Here is a 27,687-nt window from a genome sequence, read left to right on the forward strand (position 1 = left end):
TTCGTAATGTTTCGTCTAAACCGTTATGTTTCCAAAGTCCTGCGTCAGTGCAGCCGCTTCTTTCTGTCAATCTAGGAAGTATGCACGTTGGATAGAATTTGATTGCAAACTATGTCAACTGCTAATGGGTTTTTATCCTTGATTATATAAAACACTATTAATTTTAGTGTCAAATACTGAACGTGAACGAAAAGTTGTTAAATTTTCCATCGTTGTGGTTCCAATCGCCCTCAGTCGCCATTTTCTGAACGGGAGGGACAGAGAGAGACAACTCGCGCTGAGCTGTCATCTTGCTCTCGATTCGTATTTCTTCCCGTAGATCTTCCATATATTCTTATTCAGTTTCCATGCCAGGGTTGTGGTGAGGTTATCATGGCGTGTCTGAACACCCTCAAGCAGGAAATACGGGTACTTGAGAACGCCTTTCCCAAAACAGACGAGCTGTTCCAAGTGGTGTCCGCCAGTGTAGATGAACTCACATGTCGATTTATTTCCAAAACGGGAAAGAAGTATGACATCCATGCCAACATTACAGTAAGTATAGTTGTTCATCTCTGCAGTGAGGACAAAAGTAGAGGGAATGTTTTGGTGAGAGTATGGGTAAGTAGGAAAGAATGGAGTGTTAGATACGGCTTTGTTTACAGACGTCCAAGGCCAACATTGGTACGGCGTCAGGAAGGTGGAGCAAAGCAGGACCACACCTTACACAACCCACCATACACCACACACACTACATCAGCAAACATAAATATGTAACTCATATCTCACTTAAACCTCCACCATGGCAGCAGGAGTCTTCCCAGTATTACTGATGACACATTTGCCCTACACACCTGATGTCACTTTAAACCATAAATCACGGGAGGCCTTCAGTTCCATAGCAGTGTATAGTTGTAGCAGCTGCATAGTGTTAATTTTTGAAAGTTATTGTTATCTTTTATTTACTAGATAGTTTAGGCACAATGACAGTGGGAGTCCTTCTAAGTTAAGGAATTTCATTGGGATAACAGAATGAAATAATGTGGAGGTATATACTGGTGGTTTCATTAAAGTACGTTAGCACATCATCTGTGTTATATTAATGTATGTGGAGAATGTGGGGAGGTGATCTTTGTAATAGCAACATACTTACTGCTATTCAAGCTTAGTTAGGAGCTTCACTAAAGTGTGTAAGGTATATGAAAGCTAAGGTGCAGGGTGGTGATAACATTTGTTCTGTGGTTAGTGTTCCTGCAAGTAACTGAATGAGATTTTTACTGTGGTAATGGATATAAGCAGCCCAGGATATATGGAAGTATGTTTGGTATACTGTATAAGCCCTGTGGGAATAAACATGCACAAGAACCTATTTAGATCCAAACCTGGTTACAAACTGTGTTATGGTAGCATTATCGTATAAATAACTGAACCTCTTACCATAGCTATAGTGCCCATCAGTAACACTGAGACCCAGTATAGTATGTCCTGTGACTTGGTTAACACTTGCCTGGGCCAGCCTTGCATAACTTGCCTATCCCATTCCTAGGCTGGGGTGAGTTTCCAATGAAATGAAGCTCTGTTGCCTGTGTTCACCAAATTGTTGTGCCACATATTTGAGCCATGAAAAATCGCTCCAGCTGTGTCATCTTTTGGCCAACAAATGATGTGTCTGGCATCATTGGTCCAGAATGATGTTAATTAAGCTTCAGGATTATTATTCAAGACAAAACCAAATATAGTAGTTAGGTACAATAGTACCACATGCCATACAGTTTGTAATACGTGAACAAATAATTCCAGAACCTGGATAACTCGGACCGCAGTACCTTTGTATTTGTGTGCTGAATGTTTGGTCAGACTTTGTGATCCCTGTTGGCTGGGCTTAGTCAGAGAAGATTGTGAGGTTGTCCAAAACCAGTAGTACGATAGGTTTCCAAATTGGGCACGTACAGTAACTATTAATATCAGAATATATCATATTCACACATAATTGGACTGATATAACAACACTGATAAGATAATCAGGACTGGTAGCTTGCAGAAAATTCAGGGTATAGAACCACATGATGCTTCATGCATCCTCTTGCAGGCTACGGATTTTTTTTTTTTTTTTTAAGTGTGGAAAAAAAAAGTGTAAAATGGGTATTGTATTACTGAATGCCCTGCACTAAAGACACAAGGCAGTTTCTGAAGAGAGTGGTGTAAACAGCAGTTTGTTGCAACAGTATTAATGATTTTGATATATTTGCATTAAGTATGTTCTTTAGGAGGTAGCTATTTGTCAGCCATTATGTGTAATACTGTTATATTCATGAGTAGATGGAACTTTATAGAACGGATCCCTTGTAAGCCTTTTAATGCTGTAGCAGAGCCTGCCAAGAGAACCAGTAAAACAGTGATGGCTGCTTCCTGTTTTAATGACCTACAGAAGTATAGAAGAGAATGAGTATGGTACCTTTGGCATGAGAATGGCCGGTACGACAAAATACCGAATCGGCAGCCATTTACCGAATTGGCACTTTTAATTGGAAAGTCTTATAAATTTTATGACCATATATGCCTGCTGTAGTTTCATACACAGCTAATTATTGGAAATCTGGTCAAAATTTTCTGTTTCATTTAACTTCATTAAAAAAAAAAAAAAAAGAAAAAAAAAGCAGGATTTAGGGCATAAACATGCGAAGGTTAGCAGAAGTATATCACCTTCAGCTCACCAGTTCACCTTGACAGACTTCTGTTTTGCATAAATATTGATTTGAAATAAATATGAATGTATTTGTGGGAATATTTTAACATTTATTGTTACAGTATGTTGGTAATTGTCTGTACTTATCATGCAATATAAAATTTTTAGGATTTCTGGGGGGAAGCCTGGGCTATATTTAGAGCAGTATTGCGATCTCTGGGCTATTTCTTGGTGTCCGGAATAAATTCTGGCATGTAAGTAGATGATGTTTGTACTAGAGAGTTTATGTTACCGTACTAAAACTGTGCTTAGAGCAGGTAAAGAGAGCACACATAGTGGTGGTTGTGAGACTAATAGAGGCCCCAGACACTTGCCTCTCTCTCACTCAGAAAATATACTTCATGTTGATGTGCCCATCAATATTTGTTGCAATTTGTTTGAACCTAAGTAAATCACACACTAATCAATGCTGCACTGTTTTTCCTGTGGTAATGGCACTATCATTTTGATGTTTACAATTTGCTGTCAGACATCTTGAGCCAAATCTGACAAGTACAGAGGCCAACACGATGCTATATATACAGTGTACAGGTATACTACAGTTTAACGATGCAACTGGTTAAGTAAAATCCCGTTAGGCAGGGTATCATATCTCTAGGTAGATTTAACAAGTAAAGTATAGGGAGGCATTTTTGAGCCACGGGTTTCCCCCCAGTCAAGTCCTAAACCCACCCAAGTGAGTCCAAAAACAAGTTTAAAGCCAATCTTAAAAGGCCTGACAGCCATAAAAGAAGCTAACCTAAGCCTAACACCTGTAAAATAACTCACTAAAACCAACAAATTAAATCTGAAAATTGTCAAATGTCTATCTATCTATTGCCAGACGCCTTAATCCCTTATACGGGGTGGCCACAAACAAATCTCCTCCACGTCACCCTGTCCCCTGCCATTTCACTGCCCTGCTCCCAATTCACACCCCCCTCTCTCATATACCTCTCCACTCCATCCCTCCATCTCATCCTTGGCCTCCCCCTCCACCTCACATACACTCTTCTCATCAGTCTCTCATTCTCCATCCTCTCCACATGGCCAAACCACCTCAGTGTGTTTCTCCTAATGCTTCATATCACATCCACATCCACACCACAACGCTCCTTCACATCCTCATTTGTCAGTCTGTTTCTCCATGTGACCACATGTTCCTCTCAAATAACTCATTTCCACTGCTCTCTTGACTTGCGTCCCTCCAACAACGTCCAAGCTTCACTTCCATACGTTAAGAGTTGGTATTACAATACTGTCTTGTAATAACTTTTTCACTTCCATGCTCACTTCCTTGTTTCATATCACTTCAAGGAACCAGCAACCTTTCTTCCTTGTTGTACACTTTCAAGCACTTCACCTTCTAAACTTCTATCCTTACTCATCACACTACGCAAGTACTTAAATGTACTCACATTTTTCCATTTCCTCATCATCCAACCTCACTGTACATTCACTGACTTCACCTCTCTCGAAGGCCATAACTTTACTCTTCCCTACATTCACCTTTAAATTCCTTTTCTTACACACACTCCCAAACTCATCCACCAAGCCTTGCAATTCCCCTTCATCTTCACTTAACAATACAGTATCATCTGCAAACAACAGTACAGGGAGTTTCCAAACACTGCCCTCTCTCATTAGGGCCACTTCAACATCCACTGCTCTACCTTGTATCTCTTTTATAACCCCATCCATATACATATTGAACAACCATGGAGACATGACACATCCTTGTTTCAACCCAGCCTTCAAATAAAAAAACTCAGTTCACTATCCACATTAACTGCAGCCTTAGCACCCTCATACATACTCTTCACAGCATTGAACAACTTCCCATCTACTCCATATATTCTTAATACTTTCCACAATCCATGTCTGTCCACCCTGTCATATGCTTTCTCCAAATCCATGAAGGCTGCATACAACTTGTTTCCTTTCTCTAGAAACTCTTCCACTAAAGATCTAAGAAAGAATATCTGATCTACACAACCTCTTCCCTTCCTAAAGCCTCCCCGTTCTTCAACTAATTCCTGTGTTATTTCCCTAACTCTGTCAATAAGTATCCTACTGTATACTTTTCCTGTTACACTAAGAAGACAAATGCCCCTATGATTACCAGACACTTCTTTTTCCCCTTACCCTTTGTACATAACTTCCAATCACCCAGGACTTTACCTTCCTCCCAGGCCAATCTGCACATCTTCCAAATCCGTTCTACTACAGTACTATTTCTCCCCCATGCTTCAGCATTTCACCACACACCCCATCATTTCCTGGTGCTTTCCCCATTTTGACTTTCTTCACTGCTTCCACAACTTCCATCCTACTGATTCCTTCCAGTCTTCTCACCTCCCTCCTTCTCCCAGCCATTCCACAGCCACTTATACTTGCATTGCTTTCATCCTCTATGTTCAACAATTCCTTAAAGTGTTCTCTCCATCTGCTCACTTTTTCTCCCTCCTCAACTAGTAATCTGCCATTTTTATCTTTCACTCCCATACTAACTTTATTGCCACCCTGTCTGACTCTCATTACCTCTTTCCAGAACATTTTCTTACATTCCCTCCACTTTACACTCAAATTCCTTCCAAATTCCTCATCCACTCTCTTCATACTCCCTCTTACTAATCTTTTCACCTCTCTCTTCCTTTCTAGGCTACATATAACTCTTTTTTCCGTCTCTCAACTTCTTCCATGCCCTTATTTCTCATCCATTCATTATATGCTTTCTTCTTTTGTGCCACAGTCTGTCTCACCTCTTCATTCCACCACGCTGTTCCTTGCACCCCCTTTCGTCTCCTCTTCACCCTACACACCACCTCGTCCTGCACATATTTCCTCTGTGAATATCTTGCACACTCCTTGCACGTCCCCCATCTGCTCCAATTCATATTTATCCAATCGTTCCTCCACTTCTTTCTTATATTCTGCCTTTTTTCTCATCCTTTTGTGACCTTTCCACTCTCCTTACATCTACTCCTTCCTCCCGTCCTTCCCTTCTTCTATTTCTCCATTTTACTTGGACCTTGATTCTGACCACCACCAAGTAGTGGTCAGAAAGTCCACTCCCCCAACCTTGGTATGCTCTAGCATCCATTACACATCTTCGCATCCTTTCAACCACACACACACAATCAATCATTGCCTTTCATTTGGTTCACCATCCACCCTTCTCATCACTCGGCATGTATACCTGTGGATCATTTTGTGCCTGAAGAGGGTACTGGCTATCACCAACCCCCTCCCAGCACAAATGTCCACTAAAGCACTGCCACTCTCATCTATCTCAGGAAGCACAGGCACACCCCACTTACCAAATACTCCATCCAGCATCACATTCCCTACTTTACCATTCTTATCATCAATCAAAAACACTCTCTCATTCCTTTCAAATTTTTCCATGCACACTTCCACATTTGTCCAGAACTCTTCTGTCTCTGCTTTCTCGATCTTGCGTTGGCTCATACACGCACACAATCATCCTCATTTGTAGTCCAACTTTCCCTTACCCACATAATCTTTGATCTAACTGATCCATACTCTCTTATATTCTTCTTCCATCTGCTAATCACAACAATACGCACTCCTTCTTTTGGCCTCTCATTCTCACCTGCACATATCTCTCATCCATACTCCCATTCTCTCACACTCTCACCTCTCCATTTAGTTTCAGTTACTCCACATACATCCACTTTCGCACACTTAGGCACCTGGACAATCTCTCTCTCTTTCTCCTCATCATTTGCACTCATTACATTCCAGGTTGCCATCCGTACCGTATCATGTCCTTTGTACTGTCCTTAGTTATCATCTTTTGGTCAGTCCAGGTCCGAGGCTTCTTGTTCGTATTTTTAGTTGTTTTCCGGGGAGGGGCACTAACCCTCTGCCAACCCACTTGCTGGCACATAAGGAACACATGTTGGTTGGTTATAAGGTTACCACCCAGCGTTGTAAATGATTTCTTGGTTTACAGGAAATTGTTTGGCTTACCACTCGATGTTGAGCTACTGGTACCCTAAAAACAGGATACCGATACACTAAGTGGGTGGATGATGGGCGCCCCCATCCACGTCAAATATAAGTCTGGGAAAAATCAGACTTAGTAAACTGTACCCCAAAATGACAGTGTTTACTCCACCTATGACAAAAAAACATTATCTAAAAACAGTTTACGAGCGGCGTTCAAAAAGTTTTGGCAATGGAAATAAAAGCAAAATTAATAGAGATATGCATTTATTGAAGTTCACACTCCTTCAACATACTCTCCTCTAAAGTTTACACACTTCTGGAGCTGTGTCATCCACATAACAAAGCACTCCGAGTACTCAGAAACAGGTATACTCTTCAGTTCTGAATTTATCCTCCTGGCAAGATCCTGTTCCCTTCGAAAATGGATCCCAGGAGGCTTTTCTGACAACTTAGGGAATAGCCAAAAGTCACACGGTGTCAGGTCAGGACGGCACCATGTGACTTTTGGCTATTCCCTAAGTTGTCAGAAAAACTTGCTGGAATCCATTCTCGAAGGGAACAGGACCTTGCCAGGAGGATAAATTCAGGGTTGCCATTTGGTATTTTTCATTACCGAGTGTGGGCCAATTTGGTAATGAAAAATTCTTTTGGTAATGAATCAGAATAATGCATTACCAAACGGATTTTTCACATGTATGAGGGTACACAGGATGGAGGTGGTGGATTGTTTGCTCTCTGATTAATCTACTAACCAACATAGCATGAAAATAATCAACATTCTGTTAATTATAAGGAGAGTGATTACATTTATTTACACTTGTATATATAATGAGTGAAGAATAAATGCTAGCTTTACGAATTTGGTATTGAAAAGTTAAATTTGGCAATGAAAATTGAGGAGTTTGGTAATGTGGCCTTTGCGATCTGGCAACTCTGTTTCCCAGCCACCACCAAGGCACCAACAGTTACTGCCTAACTTCGATCGTGAGCAGATGCTTATCGCAGTGGAAGCCACACGTGCTCGTTTTATGTGAATAAACAGTGAATAAACTGCAATACCTTGCCACTACAGTAGACCACACGGGAATTTACAGTGTTGTGCAATGTTAAGAAATAAGAATTTAGAATGCGAAGGATTAAGTGTGGAATGCAACCTGGCGGTTGAAACTGGCCTGGTGCAATTAACAATGTGCAGTGTTAAACAATTATAACTAACAGTGCAAAGAATTACTGTAAGTGCAGCACGACACTAGATTACTGTACATGCTTCAAGAGCATTTTTACCACTGCCAAAGCCTTTAGAGAAGGCAGCCACGGACGTGCTGTAAGTACCCTGGCTGTGGTACAGTCAATTGTAATTCCTCATTCTTTGGTTTCTTATCATTTATTTAATGTTTTGTGTCCATTATTGGGGTGAATAGGGTCCTAAATAGTTTAAATAGGTGCTATGCATGTCTGGTAGGGAGTTATTTAGGTGGCTTTTATAGTTAGGCTGGGTTAGGGTCCTTAACCCCTCTGTGAGGCAATTCGGAATCCGCAGATATGCCCCGGGAGGCAAAAGTTTCGGGAAATTAGAGAAGTCATATTTTTATGATTTATGTGTTTCGGATGATGGATAATGATGAAATATCAATAAAGATAATAAAATAAAAATATTGTACCTACCCATTACTGAAGGTACAACCGATGATTGCAGTATGGGTAATCCTTGAGGAAGCCACAGAATGTAAATAAACACAACTTTTTTCCATCTGTTGTTTTACTGATAGTTTGAACAGAACATTCATTTTGTTATTAGAAAAACTTATTTCTTTCTTCTGTGTACAATTATTTTCAAAACAACTTGTTTCCATAATCAAAAAATTGTAATATCAACTTTTGACCTTTACTTCTGCCACCAGTAATCAGAACAGAACTTATTTCCTCATTCAACAAAACTTTTCTTCTTGTTCTTATATTTTGAACAGAACATTCTTTCGTTGTTAGAAAAACTTATTTTTTGCTTCTGTGTACAATTATTTTCAAAACAAATAATCAAGAATTTCACCATCAAAAAATAGGAGAAAATACTCCATTTCAGAACTGTTTTTGTCTACACCAGCAGCCCTTGTCACTCCACTGTGAGTTGCATCAAATCTATAGCGATTTGGTATGAATCTGTCACCATTTGCCCAGATAAACCCAGATCCATCAGCACTACCAGTACCACCAGGCCTACGGGGAGGGTCACACACCCTGGGATCATCATCAGCATCATCATCACTTGGGTCTGAATCATCATCACTCTCGTCACTCACGGGAATAAATCCATCACTGTCACTGTCTCCCATCCCCTCACTGTCACTACCACTCTCCTGGTCATCACTATTGTACTCCAAACCTGGCGATAACTTACGTTTCACGCCAATACTACTCACTGATACCCCAGAGGTTGACGGAATTTGTGTATCACTGGCCGAAAATCCTTCAAAATCGGTGATGTCATTTACTTCCCTCTCTTCACCGAGTCTACTAGTCACTTCAGAGTTCTCTAAGTTGCTGTTCAGTTCTGCCATATCATCTGAAGCCTGTGTTGAGGGCAAAAAATGAAGATTTCCTTCTAACTCCATGATAAACACAATCGTGTTGCCTTAACTCTGTGTGTGTTGCAGACGTGAAAAAAAATTGGCCACATGTACTGTTATTATAGCATATTTTTGAAGCATTTTAGGCACATATTTGTTTGTAGAAAATCATGTTATGATTTATGAGTCATTTTTAGTGAATTATTTGGGCATAAAATGCGAAAATAAAAAATTAATCCACCTCAAAACCAATACATTTGTACCAGCAGGTTTGTTTACATACCGGGTATGACCTCAGACCACTCTGAGTGCAACATGGAAGGTGGGGGGTATCAAACAATGTCACCCGTCGCCTGAGGCTCTTTTACTCATAAGTCCCGACCTGGTATCCCATCAAGAGAACCCATCTTAAGACCTGACCTGGACTTAAAGGGTTAAGTACCAGTCTAGGAGCCAGGGGCCCACTTTCCGGACGGGACAACTTTCCAGACATGCCTTTGGCTCTATTACATCGGATAGAGGAGGGATTACTGTATATATATAATACATATATAAACAGTATATGTATATAAACGGTATGTATTTTTTGTTGAATTTCATTTCCCACATCCTTCCCCACTCATGAATCTTATCCAGGTCCTCCTGCAGCATTGTACAGTCTACAGTACTTCAATTTATTCGTTCCTCATGATCTTTGCATCGTCAGCAAACAGACTTGCATAACTGTTCATTCCATCTACCATATTGTTTACGTAAATCAGAAACATTACTTATGCTAACACCAAGCCCTGTGGGACTCCACTTGTTACTTCTCTCCATCAAGACATCCTGTCTTTTATTACTATCCCCATTTTTCTCTCTCAAGAAGTCTGTCATCCACTCCAAGAGGTTCCCTTTCAGTCCTCCTATGTGTTCCAATTTCTACATTAGTTGCTTATGTTGTGGTAGCTACCTTGTCAAAGACTTTCTCCAGATCTAAATACACACAATCCATCCAACTCTCTCTCTCGTGTAGCACGTTGATTGCCGTTGAGTAGAAGCTCAACAGGCTGGAAACACACGACCTTCCACTTCTGAATCCGGACTGACTTTTTGCCAAAATGTCCGTCTTCTCCATATATTTTATCCATCTCTCTTCAGGATTCTCACACAATTTTGCGACCATGCTGGTCAGGGACACTGGTCTGTAATTCAGGGGTTCTTCCTTGTACCCTTCCTTGTAAATTGGTACCACATTGGCCATCTTCCATTCCCAAGGCATTTTCCCTTCTTCCAGAGAACATATAATTAAACCATGAACCTTATCCAACAGTTGTTCTCTGCATTCCTTTACTATCCAGTTAGAGGTCCTGTCTGGCCATGGGGCCTTCCTTACACCTTGAGTTTCCAGTAATTTGTGTACTTCTTGCACTTCAACTTTTAAATCTTTTACTGGTAACACTACATTTCTAGTCACTCCCTCCTCCTCCACAAATTCACTTTCTCTAGTGAAGACTGAATGGAAGCATTTGTTCATATTTCAGCTTTCATAACCGCATCTTTATAGACATTTCATTCTACTTTCAGCTTATTGATTCCTTCCTTTTGTTTCAGTTTGCCATTAACAAACCTGTATAACAATTTAGGTTTTTCGTTACATTTGTCAACTGTACCTTTTTCGAGTTTGTTTCTTCCCGTCTGTGTATTGTATATTCATTTCTAGCGCTTTTATATTCTTCCTTTGTTCTATCATTACTTCTCTTTCTCCAATTGTTCCATGCCTTATCCCTTCTTTTTTTTGCTTTCATACACCATTTGTTGAACCAGTCTTTACTCAGTTCTCTTTCCCACTAACTTTTGGCATGTACATTTCACACCTGTATTGTAGAAGTCAACAAAGATATCCCACTTCTTCTGTATCTCTCTTGTTCCCCAGAATTCTCACCAATCCGCTTCTTCGACAAATTTTCTAGTCCTGTAAATTTTGCTTTCTGAAAGTTGTATCTTCCATGCCCGTATAGCTGGTCTCATCTCCCCATTTCCTTCCATCGTTTGGACTCTGTCACTACACGATCACTTTTTCGGATAGGACACAGATATTTCAGAGATTCAAAGACGAGGGAAAGTGGCCATGTGCAGTTTGCCACAGGTGCGTGGGAGGTAATTCCATCTTGTGCGGTGTTTGTGATAAATGGGTGCACAAGAGATTTGTGGCATCAAAGGAAGACTGCGAGATAATGCTGATTTTATGTGTGCGGTGGGTCAGGGAGAGCAGGTGGAGATTGTCAGGCGTGAAAGATTGAACTTGCTGGTGAATCTCTTGTGTGTGTGGAAGAGTTTTTTTATTTGGGAGACATGTTGTGTGCTGGAGGTGGGGCTGGAGCTAGCTCTGTGGCTAGGGTGAGAAGTGGTTGGAAGAAGTTCAGGGAGCTGTTGCCTCTCCTGACATTGAGAGGACTCTTCGTATATGCTAAGGGGTTTTGGTATGCAGCATGTGTTAGGAGTGTAATGCTGTATGGTAGTGAGACCAGGGCAGTAAAGGAGGTGGATATTCGCAGGGTCAGACGTACAGAAATGACAATGATTAGGTGGACGTGTAGTGCGTCCTTGCGTGCAAGGTCTGGGGGAGCTGGGTTTACGATGGAAGAGTTGAGAGGTAGGATGGGACTGGAGTGTATTGGTGTTGTGATGAGGAGAGGTAGATTGAGATGGTTTGGGCATGTGGGGGAGGATAATTGGGTGAGGAAGGTGAGAAGTGTTAATATTGGGGGTGGGATTATGAGGGGTAGACCGAGAAAGATGTGGGACGAGGTCATTAAGTGTGACCTCAGGGTTAAAGGACTGAACAGGGAGGCTGCAATAGATCGTGCAGCATGGAGAGCCGCCATTAGGTGACCAAGGCCGACGCATGCAAGCATGTTGGAGCTTTTTAAAAATGAAATGATTCAGTTGCATTAGTATACTTGGTTAGAATTAAGTCTAGACTTGCTGGTGTGTTATCACCTCTTAATCTTGTCTCTTCTTTGACTGACTGTCATTACATTGTCCATTGCTATATTTAACAGTGTACTTCCTCAAATCTTCACTACTTTCTGAGTCCCACTCCTCCCAGTTTACCTCTTTACAGTTGAAGTCACCCATCAGGATTGTGTTGCTGCCTTTCTCAATCACTTTCTGTAGGTATCCAACCATGTCTGACCGCATCTGATACTCCTACTCATTCCATGCCTTTGGGAGGGTCATAGGCTACTGCGATGTCTCTCCTGCCTTTGTTTCTGATTTCTCTTACCATGTTTATCACTTCCGCCCTACCTTCTCCCAGTTCCACACTATCCACAGTTAGGCTGTTTTTCACTGCTATCATCACTCCTCCACCCTTTTTTTTTCTATCTCTTCTCCATAATTTATATTTTCCATCTCCCATTTGGATTTCAGTATTCTTACTTAGCTTGGTCTCTATGAAGCACATACTGTCTGGCTCATTTACTCTCAAGAAATCACCTATTTCTAGCCTTGCTGAGATTAGACCATCTGTATGCACCTAGGAGGAAAATGCAGAAGTTGAAAAACCAAGCAGTAAGGAATGCCTTCTATACAGAGATGAGTAGATTTGTGGCTGAACAGGGAGCTGTTGATAGAAGTGTTAACGAACAGTACAGAGCTCTCAAGAACAATCTCCTTAGAGTTACTGATTCTGTGGATGAACAAAGGGCCTTCAAAGATGTAAGGTAACATGGTGGTGGGATGAGGGTGTAGAAATCACAGTAAAGGAGAATAGAAGACTTATCCAGGAGTGGAAAAGAGGGTGGTAAGAGAGGAATACTAGGTTACCAAGAATATGGTTAGAAGAAGGTATGCAGGGCAAAATATGAGTAAGACGCTAATATGAAGATTAGGCCAGCATACTCTCCCAAACACTGTTCTCTAACTTTCTCAAGCACAGGTCCACATGCTTTTTAAATCTCACACAACACACCCCATGTCACAGGGGTTGATGCTAGCAAGAGCATGCAGCCAGAAAACTTTGCCCCTCCTACTTAGTGGCAGACCAGAGGAGAGGCGTGATGCAGGCATCACCAATGTAGTTTTTGGGACCGAGATGGGATGAGGCTCGGATTTGTGACAGAGGGTACACGGCACTGCGGTTCCCAGACTGCCACTTACGCCCAATAAATAGGCGCCCAAACCCTGGAGTAGTGCCCCAGGATGCTGTCCTGTCAGTGGGTGCATATTGGTGGGGCAGTTACAGTGCCAAGGAATGCTTGAAGAGTATCCCTGTAGCTGTCCTGACAGGGTGCCCTGAAACTTCTGCTGCTGCCACTGGCCACAGATGGTGGGCAATGGGTCCCAGATCCCATGCCTGGACTAGAGACTGTGCAGGTGGGAAGGGCCTGTGGTCTGTCTCTCCTCATATTTTATTTTTACTGACATGACATAAAAATAAGAAAAGCCAAAGCATACCTGGGGAAACTAAATCACCTAAGGGTATCAGAGTAGCATCTTGGAAGGTGGGTAGTTTAAAGGATAGATTGGGGGAAGTAGCTGAGTAGGAGATGGGTGGATGTTGACTGTGTACAGGAAGCTATAGTCGTTTTTTGTTATTGAGGCGAAGATGCACTTAACAGGTTGTTGATGATTGGCTGAATGCACATGTCAAAATAACTTATTTACTAACCCAAATTTCTCCCTCAGATATATATTATGTCAATTAATAATGTTAACGAGTAAAGAGATTATGAAATATTGTTGCATTCAGCCAGTCATCTCCAACCTGTCAAGTGCATCTTTGCCTCAATAAAAAAAACTGAGTATAGGTACAGGTGAGGATCAACCAGAGTGATTGCTGGGAGGGATTGTAGTTATAAGCTATTTTGGCAGGGAAGTGCAGATTGATATGATGGTGTGGGTATGCTGGTCAAGGAAAGTAGGTGGAATATGTCGTGAATGTAGTGAGAATGAATGAAAGGATTATGGTAGTGAAAATTTTGTTCAATAGGCTCATGATTTCATTTATATCAGCATGTGCTCCACAGGCTGGCCTGGAAGATATAGAAAAATATTTATTCTGGGCTACTTGATGTGTGTAGTATGTGGTGTGGGGGATGATGAGATTGCTGATTTGGGAAAGGACTTAAATGGTCATATGGGTGATGCATCAAAGGGATATGAAGGGGATGTGCATTAGGTACGAGGAATGTGGAAGGGGAATGGGTACTTGAATTTAGGGAGGCAATGAACATGATTGTTTGCAACACGCATTTCAGGAAGAGAGAGAGTTGGTTGATTACACACGAGTCTGGGGGAAACAGTAGCCAGAATGACTACTTCCCGGTCTTGAGGGCTGGAGGAAGTTGGTCAGGGATGTTGTCATAGGGAGAGAATTGTGTGTGTAGCAACACAAATTACTGATGTGTGACATAGGGCTTGAAGAGTGGGTGGTGAAGAATAGGACTTATGCACCTAGGAGGAAAATATGGAAGTTGAAAAGCCGATCTATAAGGGATGCATTCTATAGCAAGATGAGTAGAGTGGTGGCTGAACAGGGAGCTGTTGACAGAAGTGTTAATGAACAGTACAAAGTTCTCAAGAACAATCTGAGAGGCACTGATGCAGTGTTGATGGACAAGGAGCTCACCAATTCATAAGATAACATAGTGGTGGGATGAAGGTGTAGAAGCTGCAGTTAAGGAGAAAAGAAGGCTTTTGGGGAGTGGATAAGAAGTGGTAGCAAAGAGGAATACTTGGTTGCCAAGCATAGTGTAAGAAAGGTATACAGGGTAAAGTTTGAGTCTCAAAGACTTTTATTTGATAACCTAATAAGCATATAACCTAATAAGCATTGTCAGGGAGAATATGATAATTAAATTGGCACATCTGATGAAGAGGGAAAACAGGGATATAAGTGACCAGTGCGTGAAGAATGATGAAGGAAAGGTAGTGGAGAACAGTGAGGATTTAAAGTGATGCCTGCTAGTGAGAGCATTGTGCTTAGTTGCTGTTTGAGGAATTTGACTGGAACAGGGAAGGTTTGGAGTTAGCAGATCCAGTGTTTGACCCTAGTTCCATGCTGCTGCTGCTGTGAGCAAGGCACAGGGGCAGGGTGGCTCAGTGGTAGAGCATTGGACTCGGGACTGAAGGGGTCCTGAGTCTGAGCCATGCTGGGAGAGGTAGTGTCCTCCTGTCACTTAGCAGGGCTTTATGATCTAATATAATAAGATCTTGCTGGGGGGAACATTTCCCCGCCATTTTTGAGCAGGGCAGTAGGCAGGATGCAGTTTGGGAAGGTGACACACATGTTTGGGTTGACTGCTGAAATGCTGAAGGCTTCAGGAGATATAGGAGCGTAGTTCGTTACTGCCATAATAAGTGCAGTTATATAAGGGTGTGTTGTCCCAGATGATTGGCTGAAGTGTGTGATGGTAAATGTGTATGAGGGTAAGGTGATGCCCTGGCAAGAGGAAATTATTGAGTGTAACGTTTGGACCAGGTAATGGAGAGAGTTCTAGAAGGTATGATTAGGGAAAGAGTGAATATTGATAAGATACAGTTGGGTTTATGGCAGGCAAGTGACCGCTGATGCCAAATTCATTTTTCGACAGCTTCAGGAAAAATAGGCTATGTGGGAAAGAAATGGGATCTGTACTTTGTTTTTGTTGATTTGGAGAAGGTCTTTGACAGAGTCCCAAGAGAGGTGGTGAAGTGGGCAATGAAAAAGCTAGGGATTGAGGAGTGCTTGGTTATGTAGGCTATGTGGGTGCTCACACCCAGGTGAGAGTGCATGGAGATTTGAGTGATGAGTTTTGCATGAATGTTGGTTTACATTAGGGGTCAATCTTGAGACCCATACTGTTTATCATGGGTCTCAAGATTGACCTGTGGTAGACGTTGTATATCGGTGATCTGATGTTGATTGCAGGGATTGGAAAGGAGGAGGAGGAGAGATTTAGGAAGTGGAGAGATGGTATGAGGCCCAAGGGCTTGAGAGTAAATGCAGATAAAACATAAGTAGTGGCATCTAGGGTTGTTGGCAGTACCATAAAAGAACAGGGAGTGTGGCCATGTGCAGTATGCTGCAAAGGCATGGGAAGTAATTTCATCTTGTGCAGTATTTATGGTAAGTGGGTGAAAAAGAAATGTAGTGGTGTTAAAGGTTCACTGGGAGATAATGCTGATTTCTTATGGGTGGCGCATTTGGGAGAGCATGTGAAGATTGTCAGGCATGAAAAGATTGACCATGTTAATGAGTCTCTTGAGTGTCTGGAAGTGTTTTGTTACTTGGAAGACATGTTATGTGCTGTAGGTGGGACTGGAGCTAGCTCTGTGGCTAGAGTTTGGAGTGGTTGGAAGAAGTTCATGAGCTGTTGCCTCTCGTGACATTGAGAAGGCTCTGTGCTGTGGGATCTTTGTATATGGCATGTGTTTTGAGTGTAATGCCATATGTAGTGAGACTTGGGCAATAAAGGATGAGGATATTTGAAGGATCAGACTTAAATGATACAGATGAGGTGGATTTGCCGTGTGGCCTTGAATGTGGTGCCTGGGGGGGTAGGTTTATGATGGAAGAGTTGAGAGGTAGGATGAGAATGGAGTGTATTGGTGTTGTGATGAGAAGGGGTAGATTGAGATGGTTTGGGCATGTGGAGAGGATGCAGGATAACATTTGGGTGCTAAAAGTGAGAAGTGTAAATGTTGGGAGTCATGATGCGAGAGGCAGACTGAAAAGACCTGGGATGAGTTCATAAATTGTGACCAGAGGGATAAGGGACTGAATAGGGAGGCTGCCAGAGATTGAGCAGCATGGAAAGCCACTATTAGATGACTAAGGCTGATGCATGAATGCATGTATGTTGGAGCCATTATAAACAAAAATGAACAAAACAGGTTTGGTTGATGTTATGGGGGATTGTGGTCGAGCAGCATAGAGAGCTGCCATTAGATGACCAAGGCTTATGCATGCAGTCATGAACGAAACAGAGGTTCGATGGTTGTCGGGGGAATATGGTATCAAGAGTAGAGTCACTGAAGGAGGAGCTTTCTGAATTCTATGCATTACAGCAAAATAAAGTTGCTTGAGTTCACCAAGAAATTGTCAGACATCCAGTGGCTCCAGCAGCTGACCTCCTTGAAGGGCAAATTCTTATGTCTAAACTCATTAATCTCCAAGGTCGTTTTACCACAGTGAATGATGTCATGCACAAACTAAGATCATTCAACTGAAGCTGGAGCTGTGGGATGGGAAGGTCAAAGATGAAAATTAAGTGTGTTTGAACACCTTAGTGAAGCACTTGATAAAAGCAAAGGCACAGGAAAACTTGAGCTGATGCACCTTGTGCAAACACATCTTTCATCCCTGTGGATGGACTTGCAGTCTTTTTTTTCTCCAAACTGAGGAAGGTGGAATACGAACTGATTAGAAACCCATTCATTGTTAATGTGCACCTCCCAGATAACATGCATGAAGAATTCCTAGAGTTTGTGAGCTTATAGAGGTTGGGGGAGTGGACTTTCTGACCATTACTTGGTGGTGGCCAGAATCAAAATCCAAGTAAGATGGAGAAATAGAAGAAGAGAAAGACTGCAAGAAGGAGTAGTTGCAAGGAGAGTGGAAAGGTTACAAGAGGATGAGAAAAATGCAGAATATAAGAGAGAAGTGGAGGAACGATTGGGTAAATATGAATTGGAGCAGATGGGGAACGTGGAAGGTGTGTGCAAGATATTCACAGAAGAAATATGTACAGCATGTGATGTAGGTGGTGGCGACCATCATCCACTCATTTGATGTAGTGCTGCCTACTTCTTCCTTAGCCTTTATCATTCTTTTTCTGTGCCTGCCCTCCTCTCCTCCTATTTCTCCCATCTTTCCTGTCACCTACTTAATGCTTTTCTTTCCGTTACAGGTGGCTTTACATTGAGTGACAAGCCAAATGGTTTCTTGTAAGCCAAGAAACCATTTATAACGCTGGGTGGTAACCATATAACCAAACCATACGTGCTTCCTACGTGTCAAGTGGGTTGGTGGAGGGTTAGTGCCCCTCCCTGTAAAACAAATAACTCAGAGTCAAATGGCCACCCCGTATGGGATTATGGCGTCTGTTAATAGATAGATAGATAGATGTGATGTGGTGTGTGGGGTGAAGAGAAGACGGAGGGGGGTGCAAGGAACAGCGTGGTGGAATGAAGAGGTGAGATGGGCTGTGGCACAAAAGAAGAAAGTGTACAATGAATGGATGAAAAGTAGGGGCATGGAAGAAGTTGAGAGGCGGAAGAGAGAGAGATATGTAGAAAGGGAGAGAGAGGTGAAAAGATTAGTAAGAGAGTGGATGAGGAATTTGAGTGTAAAGTAGAGAGAATGTAAGAAAATGTTCTGGAAAGAGGTGAAATGAGTAAGACAGGGTGGCAGTGAAGTTAGCAGGGGAGTGAAAGATAAAAATAGTAGATTACTAGTGGAGAAGGGAGAAAAAATGAGCAGATGGAGAGAACACTTTAAGGAATTGTTGAACATAGAGGATGGAAGTAATACGAGTATAAGTGGCTGAGGAATGGCTGGGAGAAGGAGGGAGTTGAGAAGACAGGAAGAAATCAATAGGATAGAAGTTGTGGAAGCAATGAAGAAAGTCAAATCGGGGAAAGCTCCAGGAGTTGATGGAGTGTGTGGTGAAATGGTGAAGCATGGGGAGAGATAGTAGTAGAATGGATTTGGAAGATGTGCAGATTGGCCTGGGAGGAAGGTAGAGTCCGGGAGGATGGAAGTTTTCATTCATTCATTGCCAGACGCCATGTATCCCACACGGGGTGGCCAAGGGCTTAGAGTTGATTGTTTTACAGGGAGGGGCACTAATCCTCCACCAACAGGTATAATTATTTCCTTGTACAAAGGGAAAGGGGAAAAAGAAGTGTGTGGTGATCATAGGGGCATTTGTCTTCTTAGTGTAATAGGAAAAGTGTATGGTAGGATACTTATTGACAGAGTTAGGGAAAGAACAGAGGAATTAGTTGAAGAACAGGGAGGCTTTTGGAAAGGAAGAGGTTGTGTAGATCAGATATTCATTATTAGATCTTTAGTGGAAAAGTTTCTAGAGAAAGGAAAGAAGTTGTATGCAGCTTTCTTGGATTTGGAGAAAGCATATGACAGGGTGGATAGACAAGGATTGTGGAAAGTATTACGAATATATGGAGTAGATGGGAAGTTGTTGAATGCTGTGAAGAGTATGTATGATGGTGCTAAGGCTGCAGTGTGTGTGGATGGTGAACTGAGTGAATTTTTCTCTTTGAAGGTTGGGTTGAAACAGGGATGTGTCATGTTGCCATGGTTGTTCAATCTGTACATGGATGTTGGAGTGGCCCTGGTGAGAGAGGGTAGTGTTTGGAAGCTCCCTGTACTGTTGTTTGCAGATGATACTGTGTTGTTGAGTGAAGATGAAGGGGAATTGCAATGCTTGGTGGATGAGTTTGGGAGAGTGTGTAAGAAATGGAATCTACAGGTGAATGTAGGGAAGAGTAAAGTGATGGTCTTTGAGAGAGGCGAAGTCAGTGAATGTACAGTGAGGCAGGATGATGAGGAAATGGAAAATGTGAGTACACTTAAGTACTTGGGTAGTGTGATGAGTAAGGATAGAACTTTGGAGGGTGAAGTGCTTGAAAGGGTACAACAAGGAAGAAAGGTTGCTGGTTCCTTGAAAGCAATGATAAGAAACAGGGAAGTGAGAATGGAAGGGAAAAAGTTACTACATGACAGTATTGTGATACCAACTCTTATGTATGGAAGTGAAAATGTTACTACATGACAGTATTGTGATACCAACTCTTACGTGTGGAAGTGAAGCTTGGACGTTGTTGGAAGGACAGAAGTCGAGAGTGAGAGCAGTGGAAATGAGTTATTTAAGAGGAGCCTGTGGAGTTATGTGGAGAGACAGGCTGACAAATGAAGATATAAAGGAGCGTTGTGGTGTGGGTGTGGATGTGGCAGGAAGCTTTAGGAGGAACACACTGAGGTGGTTTGGCCATGTGGAAAGGATGGAGGGTGAGAGACTGATGAGGAGAGTGTATATGAGTGAGGTGGAAGGGTGGAGAGGGAGGGGGAGACCTAGGATGAGATGGAAGGATGGGGTGGAGAGGTATATGAGAGAGGGGGGTGTGAGCTGGGAGCAGGGCAGTGAAATGGTGGGGGACAGGGCGACGTGGAGGCAATTTGTTTGTTGTCACCCCGTACTGGATTGAGGCGTCCGGCAATAGATAGATAGATAGGTGAGTGAGTGACTTGCAAAAGATGCATTTGAAACACATCCCATGACCAAGTTCTAGTATAAAATGAATGAGCTTTACCCCGGTGTAGCTGATGTTACCGTGAGGTCTTTGCTGATGTTCCTTAGTACCTCGCTATGTGAGCATAGATTTTCAATGCTGTTGAATATGAAAACTAAACACCGAGCATGGCTTAATGTGAAGCATGACCATCATTTATGTCTGTCTAGTAGTGCTCCTTGAATTGAGACAACTATCTATCTATCTATCTATCTATTGCCAGACGCCTCAATCCCGTTTGGGGTGGCCACAAACAAATCGCCTCCAAGTCGCCCTGTCCCCCGCCATTTCACTGCCCTGCTCCCAACTCACACCCCCCTCTCTCATATACCTCTCCACCCCATCCCTCCATCTCATCCTCGGCCTCCCCCTCCCTCTTCCCCCCTCCACCTCACTCACATACACTCTCTTCGTCAGTCTCTCACCCTCCATCCTCTCCACATGGCCAAACCACCTCAGTGTGTTCCTCATAACGCTTCCTATCACATCCACATCCACACCACAACGCTCCTTTATATCCTCATTCGTCAGCCTGTCTCTCCACGTGACTCCACAGGCTCCTCTTAAATAACTCATTTCCACTGCTCTCACTCTTGACTTGTGTCCTTCCAACAATGTCCAAGCTTCACTTCCGTACGTTAGAGTTGGTATCACAATACTGTCATGTAGTAACTTTTTCACTTCCATGCTCACTTCCCTGTTTCTTATCACTGCTTTCAAGGAACCAGCAACCTTTCTTCCCTGCTGTACCCTTTCAAGCACTTCACCCTCCAAACCTCCATCCTTACTCATCACACTACCCAAATACTTAAACGTACTCACATTTTCCAATTCCTCACCATCTAACCTCGCTGTACATTCACTAACTTCACCTCTCTCAAAGACCATCACTTTACTCTTCCCTACATTCACCTTTAGGTTCCGTTTCTTACACACTCTCTCAAACTCATCCACCAAGCCTTGCAGCTCCCCTTCGTCTTCACTCAACAACACAGTATCATCTGCAAACAACAGTACAGGGAGTTTCCAAACACTATCCTCTCTCACCAGGGCCACTCCAACATCCACTACCCTACCTTGTACCTCTTTTATTACCCCATCCATGTACAGATTGAACAACCATGGAGACATGACACATCCCTGTTTCAAACCAACTTTCAAAGAGAAAAATTCACTTAGTTCACCATCCACACGCACTGCAGCCTTCGCACCATTGTACATACTCTTCACAGCATTCAACAACTTCCCATCTACTCCATATATTCTTAACACTTTCCACAATCCTTGTCTATCCACCCTGTCATATGCTTTCTCCAAATCCATGAAAGCCGCATACAACTTCTTTCCCTTCTCTAGAAACTTTTCCACTAAAGATCTAAGAATGAATATCTGATCTACACAACCTCTTCCCTTCCTAAAGCCTCCCTGTTCTTCTCCAACTAATTTCTCTGTTCTTTCTCTAACTCTGTCTATAAGTATCCTACCATACACTTTTCCTATTATACTAAGAAGACAAATGCCCCTATGATTACCAGACACTTCTTTTTCCCCTTTTCCTTTGTACAAGGGAATAATTATACCTGACTTCCAATCCTCCGGGACTCTACCTTCCTCCCAGGCCAATCTGCACATCTTCCACATCCATTCTACTACTATCTCTCCCCCATGCTTCAGCATTTCACCACACACTCCATCAATTCCTGGGGCTTTCCCTGATTTAACTTTCTTCATTGCTTCCACAACTTCTATCCTACTGATTTCTTCCTGTCTTCTCACCTCCCTCCTTCTCCCAGCCATTCCCCAGCCACTTATACTCGCATTACTTCCATCCTCTACGTTCAACAATTCCTTAAAGTGTTCTCTCCATCTGCTCACTTTTTCTCCCTTCTCCACTAGTAATCTACCATTTTTATCTTTCACTCCCCTGCTAACTTCACTTCCACCCTGTCTTACTCTTTTCACTTCTCTCCGGAACATTTTCTTACAGTCCCTCCACTTTACACTCAAATTCCTTCCAAATTCCTCATCCACTCTCTTCTTACTCTCTCTTACTAATCTTTTCACCTCTCTCTTCCTTTCCACATATAACTCTCTCTTCCGCCTCTCAACTTCTTCCACGCCCCTATTTCTCACCCATTCATTGTATGCTTTCTTCTTTTGTGCCACAGCCTTTTTCACCTCTTCAGTCCACCACGCTGTTCCTTGCACCCCCCTCCGCCTTCTCTTCCTTCCACACACCACATCACATGCTGCACATATTTCTTCTGTAAATATCTTACACACACCTTCCACGTCTCCCATCTGCTCCAATACATATTTGCCCAATCGTTCCTCCACTTCTCTTTTATACTCTGCCTTTATCTCATCCTCTTGTAACCTTTCCACTCTCCTTGCAACTACTCCTTCCTCTCGTCTTTCCCTTCTTCTATTCCTCCATCTCACTTGCATCCTAATTCTGGCCACCACCAAGTAGTGGTCAGAAAGTCCACTCCCCCAACCTCTATACACTCTTGCATCCTTTACACATCTTCGCATCCTTTCATCCACACACACATAATCAATCATTGCCTTCCTTTCATTCAGTTCACCACCCACCCTTCTCATCACTCGCCATGTATACCTGTGGATCATTTTATGCCTGAAGAGGGTATTGGCTATTGAGACAACTGCTTGCACAAAACAGGCCTAGCCTTCACACTGAAGTTTAATACTGGTTGTCATATTTAAAACATGGTGTTAATGCTTACATGCCAAGTGAAGTAATTATAATTTCATTAGTCGTACAATAGCTGGTATGGTACCATTCTACACTGAATTGGTGCTAATGTTTATTTTCTTCATTAAATAACTACTGTTTCACACTTGTGTAGTATCATTCTACATTGACTTTGGTGTTAATGCTTAACTGCTTAATAAAGTCATTACAATTTCAAGAAAAGATGATAGGGGGTGCAGGGAACAGCATGGTGGAATGAAGAGGTGAGAGAGGCTGTGGCACAAAAGAAGAAAGCATATAATGAGTGGATGAGAAACGGGTGTGGAAGAAGTTGAGAGGCGGAAGAGAGAGTTGTATGTAGAAAGGAAGAGAGAGGTGAAAAGATTAGTGAGAGAGAGTAAGAAGAGAGTTGATGAGGAATTTAGAAGGAATTTGAGTGTAAAGTGGAGGGAATGTAAGAAAATGTTCTGGAAAGAGGCAAAGAGAGTTAGACAGGGTGCCAAAGAAGTTAGCTGGGGAGTGAAAGATAAAAATGGTAGATTATTAGTGGAGAAGGGAGAAAAAGTGAGTAGATGGAGTGAACACTTTAACGAATTGTGGAACATAGAGAATGAAAGTAATGCCAGTATAAGTGACTGGGGAATGGCTGGGAGACGGAGGGATGTGAGAAGAGAGGAAGAAATCAATAGGATGGAAGTTGTGGAAACGATGAAGAAAGTCAAAATGGGGAAAGCACCAGGAATTGATGAAGAGTGTGGTGAAATGCTGAAACAGGGGGGAGAAATAGTAGTAGAATGGATGTGCCAGATGAGCAGATTGGCCTGGGAGGAAGGTTGAGTCCTGGATGACTGGAAGTCAGGTATAATTATTCCCCTGTAGAAAGGAAAAGGGGAAAAAGAAGTATGTGGCAATCATAGGGGCATTTGTCATCTTAGTGTAATAGGTAAAGTATATGGTAGGATACTTATTGACAGAGTTAGAGAAACAACAGAGGAATTAGTTGCAGAAGAACAAGGAGGTTTGAGGAAGGGAAGAGGTTGTGTAGATCAGATATTCATTCTTAGATCTTTCGTGGAAAAGTTTCTAGAGAAGGGAAAGAAGTTGTATATGGCCTTCATGGATTTGGAGAAATCATATGATAGGGTGGATAGACAAGGATTGTGGAAAGTATTAAGTATATATGGAGTAGATGGGAAGTTGTTCAGTGCTGTGAAGAGTATGTATGAGGGTGCTAAGGCCACAGTGCATGTAGATAGTGAACTTAGTGAATTTTTCTGTTTGAAGGTTGGATTGAAACAAGGATATGTCATGTCTCCATGGTTGTTCAGTCTGTATATGGATGGGGTTATAAGAGAGATATAAGGTAGGGCAGTGGATGTTGGAGCTGCCCTAATGAGAGAGGGAAGTGTTTGGAAACTCTCTGTACTGTTTTTTGCAGATGATACTGTGTTGTTAAGTGAAAGCAAAGGGGAGCTGCAAGGCTTGATGGAAGAGTTTGGGAGAGTATGTAAGAAACGAATTCTAAAGGTGAATATGGGGAAGAGTAAAGCTATGGTCTTCAAGAGAAAAGTAAGTGAATGTACAGTGAGGTTGGATGGTGAGGAAATGGAAAATGTGAGTGCATTTAAGTACTTGGGTAGTGTGATGTTTAGAGGGTGAAGTGCTTGAAAGGGTACAACAAGGAAGAAAGGTTGCTGGTTCCTTGAAAGTGATAAGAAACAAAGAAGTGAGCATGGAAGTGAAAAAGTTATTACATGACAGTATTTTGATACCAACTTAAACGTATGGAAGTGAAACTTGGACATTGTTGGAGGGACAGAAGTCAAGAGTGAGAGCAATGGAAATGAGTTATTTGAGAGGAGCATGTGGAGTCACATGGTGAGACAGATTGACAAATGAGGAAGTAAAAGATCATTGTGGTGTGGATGTAGATGTGATAGGAAGCGTTAGGAGAAACTCATAGAGGTAGTTTGGCCATGTGGAGAGGATAGAGAGTGAAGACTAACGAGGAGAGTGTATGTGAGTGAGGTGGAGGGGAGAGAGGGAGGGGGAGGCTAAGGATGAGATGGAGTGGAGAGGTATATGAGAGAGGGGGGATGGGAGCTGGGAACAGGGCAGTGAAATGGTGGGGGACAGGGCGGCATGGAGGCGATTTGTTTGTGGCCACCCCTTACAGGATTATGGCGTCTGGCAGTAGATAGATAGATAGACAGTTTCAATGATATGAAAATATCCATCGTAGTACCATTTTATAGTGAATTAGCCTTAATATATTACCATTCTATATTGAGTGTGAGATTAACCCTTCCACTTTTTTATTATGTCCCACATACGGTTGTGTTGTGATATATAAAGATGATTGTTTTGATAAAATATTCCACACCAAAAAATAGACCATAATTTCCTGATTAGAATGATGTTTAACATAATGTAAAAAACAAATAGTTACGTGTGTGGTGAGCTTTATGTTGGAGCTCCTCCACTGCCGGATGTATGCCATTTGGTTTAACAATAAACTCGAAGCTGTTTATTTTTTATTTATTTTTTTTTTTATTTTTTTTTAGCACCTTCATTTTTGCACTTTCATCTGACAGCATAATATGAGTCATCAGACATCACTTCCGTCAGATCCAGGTAGGTTGCTGTGGGAATGAAACCTCTTGCACTGCACGCCTCTACATACTTCTGTTACGTGACGAAAATAATAGACCATAACATAGTCCTCATGTGATGGCAACACCTCAGTCTTGCCACTTCCTGATACAAGAACCACTATTGGGTGCCTATTACTGGCGTGCAAATGTAAAAAGTCCAGAACATGTATACATGCCACCTGATGGCCACAGACATTTGCTGAGTGCCGGGGTGAGCAGGTGGAGATTGTCAGATGTGAAAGGATTGAACTTGCTGGTGAATCTCTTGAGTGTGTGGAAGAGTTTTGTTATTTGGGAGACATGTTGTGTGCTGGAGGTGGGGCTGGAGCTAGCTCTGTGGCTAGGGTGAGAAGTGGTTGGAAGAAGTTCTGGGAGCTCTTGCCTCTCCTGACATTGAGAGGGCTCTCCCTACGTGCTAAGGGGTCTTTGTATGCAGCATGTGTTAGGAGTGTAATGCTGTATGGCAGTGAGACCTGGGCAGTGAAGGAGGAAGATATTCGCCGGCTCAGACATACAGAAATGACAATGATTAGGTGGATGTGCAGTGCGTCCCTGCGTCCAAGGCCTGGAGGGGCTGGGTTTACAATGGAAGAGTTGAGAGGTAGGATGGGACTGGAGTGTATTGGTGTTGTGATGAGGAGAGGTAGATTGAGGTGGTTTGGACATGTGGAGAGGATGGGGGATGATAATTGGGTGAGGAAGGTGAGAAGTGTTAATATTGGGGGTGGGGTTATGAGGGGTAGACTGAGAAAGACATGGAACGAGGTCATTAAGTGTGACCTTAGGGATAAAGGACTGAACAGGGAGGCTGCAATGGATTGTGCAGCGTGGAGAGCCGCCATTAGGTGACCAAGGCCGACACATGCAAGCATGTTGGAGCCTTTAAAAACGAAGCGAAACGAATGTCGACGTGCCACCTGATGGGGAAGCGTTAATGGGGTTAGGAGTCGATGGTCTGGTAACTCAGCGGGTAATTGGTGGGACAGGTGTTGAGAACCCCTGATGTAGGAGGTAGGGAGAGTTGAAGGATGCTTGTTTGATGGAAAAATAACAGACAAGAGAAGCAAAGTTGTCAGAAGAGCAGAATTTTATTCAAAAGTTAATAGTAACAATACCATGATGCAAGGATCACCTCAGGATGGAGAATTTCTTGACACACACATCCCCTGCAGTACATTAGTTATATCCTGTCAAGGATCCAGGTGACCATATGAAATGAACGAACAAAGCTATTGATAATGTCTTGTGAAGTCAAGGCAGTGCCCAGATCATGGAAAAACCTGTTTGTGCATTATTGTGGCTCAGAAAGCTGACAGTAAAGCCTTAAAGAATTATTGTCCAGTTCTTCTTCCTGCTCAGTTCAGTTGTTCTATGAAAATCATAACAGGTTGAATTAGCCCTACGCTAGTTATGAACTAGCCAAGAGAATGGGTCTGATTCCCCCCCCCCCCCCCAGATTCTATATTGAGTGTCAGATTAACCCTTCCACTCTTTTTTCTTTGATGTCCCACATACGGTTGTGTTGTGATAGGTTAGGAGGCTGCCCCATCAGTGGGTGTATAAAGGCGGGATAGTTGCAGTGTCAAGGTGCGCTTGGAGGGTGTCCCTGCAGCTGTCCTGGCAGGGTGCCCCGAGGCCACTACCACAGCCTCTGGTAAGCTGGTGGGCTAGGGGTCCCAGATCCATTGCCTGGACCTGGGACTGTGCAGTGAGTGGGGCCTGTGGTATGTCTATCCACCATTATTAATACTGAATATGACAAAACACAAGAAGTTTCAAATCAAGCCTGAGGAC

General features: G+C 42.6%; 1 protein-coding gene across 2 annotated transcripts in view; it reads left to right on the forward strand.

The window, feature by feature from the left end:
• Nucleotides 1-264: 264 nt before the first annotated feature.
• LOC145402799 (ubiquitin-conjugating enzyme E2 Q2) overlaps nucleotides 265-27,687 on the forward strand; it is a 395,651-nt gene continuing 368,228 nt past the window's right edge. For both annotated transcript variants that reach the window (XM_080274696.1, XM_080274697.1), the window contains exon 1: nucleotides 265-534. In XM_080274696.1, the coding sequence (XP_080130822.1) occupies nucleotides 373-534 (162 nt within the window). In that variant the 5' untranslated portion in view covers nucleotides 265-372. The remainder of the gene's footprint in view (nucleotides 535-27,687) is intronic.

The sequence above is a fragment of the Coenobita brevimanus genome, chromosome 59 (genome assembly GCF_032717465.1).
Source record: "Coenobita brevimanus isolate Jiangsu-jjx chromosome 59, ASM3271746v2, whole genome shotgun sequence".
Taxonomy (NCBI): domain Eukaryota; kingdom Metazoa; phylum Arthropoda; class Malacostraca; order Decapoda; family Coenobitidae; genus Coenobita; species Coenobita brevimanus.